The sequence below is a fragment of the Ursus arctos genome, unplaced genomic scaffold, assembly GCF_023065955.2.
Source record: "Ursus arctos isolate Adak ecotype North America unplaced genomic scaffold, UrsArc2.0 scaffold_20, whole genome shotgun sequence".
NCBI classification, from domain to species: Eukaryota; Metazoa; Chordata; class Mammalia; order Carnivora; family Ursidae; genus Ursus; species Ursus arctos.
Window position 1 is genome coordinate 29,528,857 of NW_026622875.1, and position 8,778 is coordinate 29,537,634.

General features: G+C 42.4%; 1 protein-coding gene across 2 annotated transcripts in view; it reads right to left on the bottom strand.

Moving 5' to 3' along the window:
- Positions 1 to 8,268, bottom strand: part of ACP3 (acid phosphatase 3) — a 46,350-nt gene extending 38,082 nt beyond the window's left edge. The window contains exons 1-2 of one of the 2 annotated variants that reach the window (XM_026497021.4): positions 8,045 to 8,268; positions 1,046 to 1,141 (exon numbers count right to left, since the gene is read on the bottom strand). In XM_026497021.4, the coding sequence (XP_026352806.2) occupies positions 1,046 to 1,141; positions 8,045 to 8,161 (213 nt within the window). In that variant the 5' untranslated portion in view covers positions 8,162 to 8,268. The remainder of the gene's footprint in view (positions 1 to 1,045; positions 1,142 to 8,044) is intronic. The other variant, XM_057315906.1, reaches the window with a different exon arrangement.
- Positions 8,269 to 8,778: the final 510 nt, after the last annotated feature.

The following is an 8,778-nucleotide window of genomic DNA, read 5'->3' on the forward strand; positions in this document are numbered from 1 at the left end:
AGCCTCTGTGGGATTACTCCTCTATGAAACATTGCGGTCGAATTAGAGAAGTGATTCTCAGACTTCGCTGCACATTAGAGTCAACTGATCAATGGAGGAGTTTCTAAAAATCCCAATATCCAGGTCATACCCTAGATGAATTAAATAAGAACCTCTGTCTGGGAGATAGACAGACATCGGTATTTTTTAAAGCTCTCCAAATAATTTCAATGTTTAGCCAAGACTGAGACCCATTGGTTTAAATGCTTAGTTAAATGTTTAGATAAATGTTTAGAGATACTCAACTCTAAACACTCTATGACATTTCCTTAATGTATTTAAACAGTGTTTTGGTTGAGACAGAAGCAACACACGTGGCCTCCGGCTCCAAACAGAAGAGCCATCCACTCTTGCAAGAGAAGCGGTGGGGTACTGGGGCAGTGACTACAGATGACTTTGTCTTCCACCCAACCCCCTCTTCACCTTCTCCTTTGGTGCTCTTTAGAAAGTAGGGCTCCCTATGTTTAAGACCACTTATAAGAAGGCTCAATCCCAGTATATCCAGCTGATAAAATAATCAAATTTGGTATCAGCACTTCCAGAGGAATCCTGTCTTCCCAACCCCGCTGATTCAGTTTATCGATTGCAAGATTATTTTCTACTTCCTTAGGGGGAGGCTGAGAAACTCAGGGGCTGGCTTCCAAGTGTCTCTGGGCTCTCTTCAGCATCTTTAAGCTCATGTATTCGTCCGTTCCCACGCACAGCTCTTATGCTTTAATAAAGCCAAACAGGGCAAAAAAAAAAAAAAGATCAAAATGGGCAATTTTATACAATTCTACAGTTACTGTCACTAGTTGGTCATGATCAGAAATTATTGAAGTTAACCTTTAGTGCCTCGCCTTTCACGATCAAAACGCATTTTAGACGTTTTAGTTTCTTGGTAATTGTGCAAAATTCTCTCCCAGATCTGAGTAACTGAAGTAGTTATATGGTTTCAATGTATTACAAACTCCACATAGTTTCCCTTAAGACTCATCAGCAATCTTTAGCTGAAAATTCAACCAACCTGAGTGAGTTGGCCAAATCCTTGAGGCCATGAGGATTCCTTGATGGGGTCGTTAGGGAAGGTTTCAATGGGACTTCGGTCTCCATGCCTAAACACCTGAAAAGAGATTGAGACCGTAACGTTACAAATTTCACTTAGGTGTTTTGTCTTAGCTCATCCTAATAGATTTTCTTCTAAACCACTGGTTCTCCACCTTGGGATGTGGTCAGTGCATCAGGATTTTAAGACCTCCCCAGGTAAGGGGAGCCTGGGTGGCTCAGTCAGTTAAGCATCTGCCTTCGGCTCAGGTCACGATCTCAGGGTCCTGGGATTGAGCCCTGTGTTGGGCTCCCTGCTCAGCGGGGGGTCTGCTTCTCCCTCACCTTCTGCCTCTCCCCCTGCTCATGCTCTCTCATTCTACTCTCTCTCAAAAAAATTTTAAAAATCTTAAAAAAAAAAAAGAACTTCCCAGGTAAATCTCAGGTTAAGAACCACTGTTTTAAGCTCACTAACACTTTCCTGTGTTTCAGGTAATTTAACAAGTCTGTCAGTCATTAGAAAGCAGGGGAGCCACGCACTGACACTGGTTTTTATATTGGGTCAAGAAGGAACAAAAAGCTTAGCAAGATCACTTTATTGCAGACAGACTCTGATGAGAAGTATTCTTCCTTAATTATGGTGTTAACATTTTTACATATGATAAAAATAGTAGCTTTTAAATGCCACATACAGTTTGTGACCATCTTGAGCCAATGATTTATTAGTTTTTAGGAAATTAGACATAAAGGATTTATGGAGACGGAGATTAGAAAAGCTAATTCTTGGGGCGCCTGGGTGGCACAGCGGTTAAGCGTCTGCCTTCGGCTCAGGGCGTGATCCCAGCGTTATGGGATCGAGCCCCACATCAGGCTCCTCCGCTATGAGCCTGCTTCTTCCTCTCCCACTCCCCCTGCTTGTGTTCCCTCTCTCGCTGGCTGTCTCTATCCTGTCAAATAAATAAATAAATAAATAAATCTTTAAAAAAAAAAAAAGAAAGAAAAGCTAATTCTTAATACTCTAAGAACATACTTCTGGATTTGTATGCATGTCATGCTATTTTGATTGCACATTTTCCTCTTTGGGGAGAGTAGTCTGGACTTTCAAAACCTTGGTATTTTCTGACTCCAGGATGCTTTCCGAATAAAATACCAAACCAAATACAAAGCAAAAGATAAGACATGAAAACACTCAAGAAATCCAAGATGCAGTCTATACCGATGCCAGCAAACCATTTTAACACAGCGGAGGGCCGCATATTCCCCTGCATTATCTGAGATCTCCTGCCCTTGCCATTTACACTACCCGGCGAAGATGCTCCAGTAGACACAGAATAAGAAAGAGTCCTAAATTTTAGCCTTCTTTCAGATCAGATTCCAAGCAAGTGAGGGAGGCTTATAGGACCTGGGTTGTGTCTCTGGCGTTTAAAGAAAACTTATCTTTACATCCCCTAAACTGGTGAGAAATAAAAATCACAGTAGGACAGGCTACAGCAAACAGAGACCATGGTGCAGAGGATCTTAAGAAATCATTTTGGTCAGGTAAGAAACTGCTGTCATGAATGGTCCCTTCATGGCTGGAAGAAAGGCTGCATAATCTGAGAAATGATCAAGGCTAATCATTAGTGCTCTTTCTTTGGAGGCGTGGGGGGGGGGTGCAGACAGAGAGGGAGAAGCAGGCTCCCTGCTGAGCAAGTGGGGCTCCATTCCAGGACCCTGAGATCATGACCTGAGCTGAAGGCAGACGCTTAACCGAATGAGCCACCCAGGCGCCCCTCATTAGTGCTCTTTCTAGAATCTAAACATATTTTTGACTTTTTACATCCCAGGTAATTATGCAAAATACTTTTCTAGATCTGAGTTAACTAAAATTGTTACGTGGTTTCAATAGATTATAAAACCTACAATGTTTAGTTTCCAGGGCATCTCAACCTCAGCACTGTTGACATTTTGGGCTGGATAATTCCTTGCGAGGGGCTATCCTGTTGCTGTACAGTGTTTAGCAGCATGCCGGGCCTTTGCACACTGGATGCCAGCAGCTGTCCCTAATTGTGACAACTAAAAAATTCACCAGACACTGCCAATTGTGCAGTAAGGGGCAAAATCATCTCTGGTTGAGAACTCCTGAGTTAGCCAAAGGGAAGTCAGATGAGAGACATTGTGGTAAAATAATTTACAATGCTTCCTACCAGCCTATAACCACAATAACTCCTCAAGGTTTTTTGAATGCTTGCTGTGTCCTAGAAACTGTGCTAAGTACTTCTCATAATTTAATCCATTCATCAGTTCTACAAAGCATTTATGATTATTATCATTATTTTACAAACAAGGAAATTAGCCCTAGTTAAGTGACCTCCCCAAGGTCACACAGCACGTAAGTGGCACAGCAGAGATCCAAACACAGACAGTGTGCCTCCAATGCCAGCATTCTTAACCTGTGTAAGAGGCTCATTTCTCTGCTAAAACACACCCCTTGGCATCCCACCAGTGGGTGATCTGGGATCTGGGGCTTCTTTATAAACTCTAGTCTTTTCCTCTAAGATTGGAAGCTCTGCATGTTGCGGGGGAGGGGATGGTGTTGCACTAGAGGAAAACCTTGATGTAACAAACACTTCCAAATACTATTTAAAAAATAAAACTGAGATTTGCATCTAAATGACAGTATAGCCTGGGGAGAAAAATAAGCGTGGTCCCCTTAGAGGAGGGTTATTTAAACAGCAGAGTCCTGGGGCATAATTACAGGCTTAAACAAGCTTTCTTACTCTGTCCTTACAGGTCAGGAATAATTGTACCCCCCTCTGTTGCAGTAGGTTTTAAGGGTTTTTGAGGTATGGCTCAAACATGCTGTGAGCTCTTCAGAAGGGGTGTCCCCCAGAGACAATTAATAAACCGACTCCTCCCTGACCCCGGACACTGGAAATCAGTATGTGTGCGTGTGCATACGCTCGCCCGTGTGCATATCAGTGAGTGCCTTCAAGTGCACACGTGCCATTCTTGAGCTCCTGGAGTTTCAGCTGGAGCCTTTGGACTGAGCTTAGGTGTTTTTTTAAGCCTGTGGTAAGGCAAACTTCTTAACTGCTGCTCTGCCAGATCTGTAACTTCTGTTCTCAGTCCAACAATCATACTCTGTGAAATCCTTTAGAAACCTAAACATAGAGGGTCAGCAGTAGGACTATTTTGCAGTCCTAGTGGTAATTGCCGTAGGAAGACATCCAGGATAACAACCCCTTATGTGGATGCAACCCTCCACAGTTTTATACAGTCTTTTCCCCACTCTCTCTTTTAATTCTCACAACTCCCGTGAGGCCAGGACAAATTGATTGATATCCTGATTGATATCCTGAACAAAGAAGGAAACTGAGGTTCAAAGAGATTGAATGAGCCGTCCAGACCTCCTCGTTTTCATGATTTCCCTCACCACATCACATTATCCTTTTAGATCACAGGTAGCTTTTTTTAAAAAAAGAACATGGTTTGGTACTTTCATGAATGATCCTTCTCCCTCGAGACTGCTGAGCAGATGTGGCTTGTTTCATCATCCTACTTGATCTGGCCCTGCCCACCTTGATGTTACTACCCTACACTCTTGCTAAACGTGTTTAGCCACAGAGCCCCTGCTGTTCCATCCAATACATTGCTTCAGCCTCAGCGTGGTGATGTTCTATCTGCCTGGAATATCTTCTGTTTCTAATCCTGGCGGTCACTAAATTCAGCTCCCTCCTGAAAAAGGCAACCAAGAGAGGTCTCCCTTGACCTCTCATACTCACCATACTTACTACTGTTTCTCTAAAAAGTTAAAAATAATGATTCTCTAAGGGTTTTCTGTGGGACACTCTGGAAAAAGAAGGGGGTGGATTTTGTGGTCAAAGCTTAGGAAATATGGTTTACTACTAGATCATGTCCTTTAAAGCCACGTTAAAATATTATTATTATTTTTAAAAAGATTTTATTTATTCATTTGAGAGACAGCAAGAGAGAGAGCACGAGTGGAGGGGCACAGGGAGAGGGAGAAGCAGACTCCTCCCTGAGCAGGGAACCTGATGTGGGACTTGATCCCAGGACCCTGGGATCATGACCTGAGCCAAAGGCAGATGCTTAACCGACTGAGCCACCCAGGTGCCCACATATATTAGAATATTAAAGACTAAGGAGTCCTATCTTTCGAGACCTGAAATACAGTGTAACCCTTGTTCTGTTCCCCAAACTGATTTGACTATTGAAACCCATTTTTTACAAGCAACTCCTGTTAACAACTCGTCAAACTAGCATTCCCTGGGACACACGTTGATAAACCTGTTTTAAAAGATTGTGTGATAACTCTGTTCATGAGACAGAACAAGAAGCAAGGACAGTTTCCTGCTCTTTTTGCCAAGAACATCTTTTCAGAATTGGGAAAGATTTCTTTTCCTTGGATCATGGAGAAACAGCGAGGAAACTACCTGCTGATTATGAGTTAAGTCTGTACACCCAACCTCCCTGGGGAGATCTCAGCTCCATGTACTGGCTTACATGCACACAGCAGGAATGGAATACGTGTAGTGATGGGGAGCCTAGCCTCTTTGATCATACAGCCTGGATTCAAATCCTGGCTACACCATGGTTACCATGTAACTATGGACAAGTTGCTTAACCTCTTTGTGTCTCAATTTCTTTATCTATAAAATAGAGATAGTATGGTTTTTCTAAAACTTTATAGAACAGTTGCCAGGTATAGCAAACCAAATTACAGGATGCCCAAATATTGCACAAAACATACTTCATGCTATGAAATTATTTGCTCTTTATCTAAAATTCAAATTTAACTGGGTATCCGGTGTTTTCTTAGCAACCCTACTTTACAGGATTGTTGGGAGGATAATGTGACATACTCCATATTGAACTCTCAGAACAGTGCCTGGCATATAGTAAGCATTGAGTAATGATTGGTTACTGTTACAAATGTTACCACTTTGATCAGAGGCACCTTTCTTTTATTCCGGTTCTAATAATTTTCTAAGGATTTGCCTGGGTATATAATTTAACCATTTATAATCAAATATTCTCCATAATCAATGAAAAGAAGAAAGTAGTATTTCATCGCTTAAGTCCTTAGAAAGATATTGTTTTGTACGGGCCAAAAAAGTTGTATTTAGTTGCCCTTCCTCTACCATTAATGGAAGAAAGCCTTGGTAGGAAAAATCGCTAGTATTAGCCTTGTGTGATAATTGTTAATCTTTTTACCTCCAAGAGAGCTATCCTTGTAAGGTTTTCTTTCCTTTTCTTCTCTTTTTTCTTAAGATTTTATTTATTTATTTGACACAGAGAGAGAGAGAGAGAGTGCAGAAGCAGGGGGAGTAGCAGGCAGGGGAGAAGCAGGCTCCCCGGGGAACAGAGAGCCAGATGCAGGACTCGATCCCAGGATCCTGGGATTGACCTGAACTGAAGGCAGATGCCCAACTGACTGAGCCACCCAGGCGCCCCTGTAAGGTTTTTCTTAGGGAAGAATTAACTTGTAGTCCCTGAACACATGTTAACTGAGAGTGAAGGGGGAGAAAGGAAGCACACAACGGTTTGGTAGTCAAGGGAAGTGAACCCGTACTGTAGTAAAACAGGGAGAGAATCGACCTCATGCGGGTAATTGCAAGTTCACTGTAGTACCTCGGAGAGGATCACCTCTCAAGCAACTTGCCACAGGCTCACAGTGTTGACAGTGCAATTTCTGCAGCATACTCACACTTGCTTAATGCACGTGTTGGCAAGGAACCCATGAATATAAGTAAAAGTCCAACTTGCACGGATTTCTCTGCAGGAGGTACACTATATGACACACTTTTCTTTTTTTTCAGCTCCAAAGTCTGACAGCTGGCAAATCATTCGTAAATAAATTGATAATATGTTTCTCTGATTCTCTCTCATTTGTTGACTCATGACCTAGTAAAGATTTACTGCAGTAATAATCATAATTTGCATAATCATATGGTTATGAAATTGGTTTCTGTAGAAGGGAAAGAAAGGAGTTCTGAATACACCAAGCTGAAGAAATAGGAACTTCATGTTTGATTTTTACGTAAAAGATGACCTCCCTACAAATTACAGAAATAAATTTTGAGTATTCTTAGAGTAAGAAAATTTACTTATTTATCAGCATATTTTCACACTATTAAATAAAAAAAGGTGAGGAAGAGAAAGAGGTTGAGAGAGTGGGTGTGAAAGACAAAGAGAGGGGCAGAGGCTGAGGGAGACAGTGAAACAGCTCAAGAGAAGTAGAGATAACAGAGAAAATCACAGACAGAGAAACCCAGAAACACAGAGGGATTAATTCCAGGACTTCTAGGTAAAGTGAAAAATCCCCTTCACTTTGCAAACCCCCTTCCTACCTATTTTTAAGACAACGTCAACAGTCTATTTTCTTTCCTTAACCTCACACATCGGCCATCCCTCTTTTCCCATAACTTGTCACAGTACACGGGGTGGAGAAAAACATTATTTTAATGACCAACCAAATCTACATATCAGGAAGTCTTCCTTGAAATCTCGAATTTAGTTTCACTTTTATGCTTCAAAGACTGTTTACAAATATAGTTTCCAATTTCCTGATAAAGAAAAGGGGAAGGGGCTACCTAACGCAGAAGATGACAGTTTTTTAGTTTGCGAACAAGTAATCATTACACTGAATGCAGCCTGGTTCGCTCCCGGTGCTAACGTGGCCAGCTGAGGCTTCCCCCACGGCGCCGTGTGGCTGTCAAAAGCAACACGCACTCAGCTCAGCCGTGAACTAAGTGAATAAATAAGTAACAGCGGCAAAGGCACAAATAACCAAAGCAAACACTTTCTGTCAGGACATGTTAAGTATTCGTTAGAAGGAACTTGCGAAACTTGATTATTCACTTTCTGAGTTTGGTCTCTGGGAGACAACAGTAGGGGGTAAAGTGAAACCTGACACTTTGGGCGTCAGACCCTGCTCGTAACAGTTTGAAGGGAAAAACAACGAGAAAAGTCTACTCACCAGTGTCACAAACTTCAGTTCCTTAGCTACCGCACCTCGTTCTACCCAGGAGAGCAGAAGCAAGAAGCAGAGGCAAAGGCTTGCTGCCCTGGCCACGGGGAGCAGGGCAGCCCTCATGCTGGGGAGTGCGGTCCCGGGCAGGAGTTTGGAGGTGCTGTTTTCAGAGCAAAAGCCATTAGGGGGGGAAGCTATTTAACAAAGGGATTGAAAGGGAAGGAGTCACTGGGAGGAGCCAGACTCAGAAATAGATTACCAGGTAGTTTGGGGCGGGGTTTGGCAAGTGTCAGGTCAGATAATTTGGGGGCTGGGTGTGAGAGATCACAGTCTTCTGGATTTAAGGTAGAACACTGAGGCCCAGAGAGGAGAAAGCTGTTGCTCAAGGTCACAGAGCATGTTAGGAGACTTGGTTTTTGTTTTTTTTTAAGTTTACCATTCTCTTTTCTTTAGATCAGGTGGGGTGTGATACAGTGTTTGCTCTGTGGCTGTCACTTGGGAAAGGATCTACCTCGACTTTGGAAACCTTAGGCCAGTGATTCCTAACCTTTTGGGAATCCAGAAATATAGGCACAGAAATATGGAAGGAACTGCGGGTACTGGTGTATTTTGGGTCTATTCCCCAGGCCAAACTTGGCTCCCTATTGTAAAACTCTCATGTAGCCTAGAGAGTTGTTTTTATTTTTGTTTTGGGTTTGTTTTGTGTTTTTTTTTTTTTTTTGAGAGGTCTTTTTAAATTG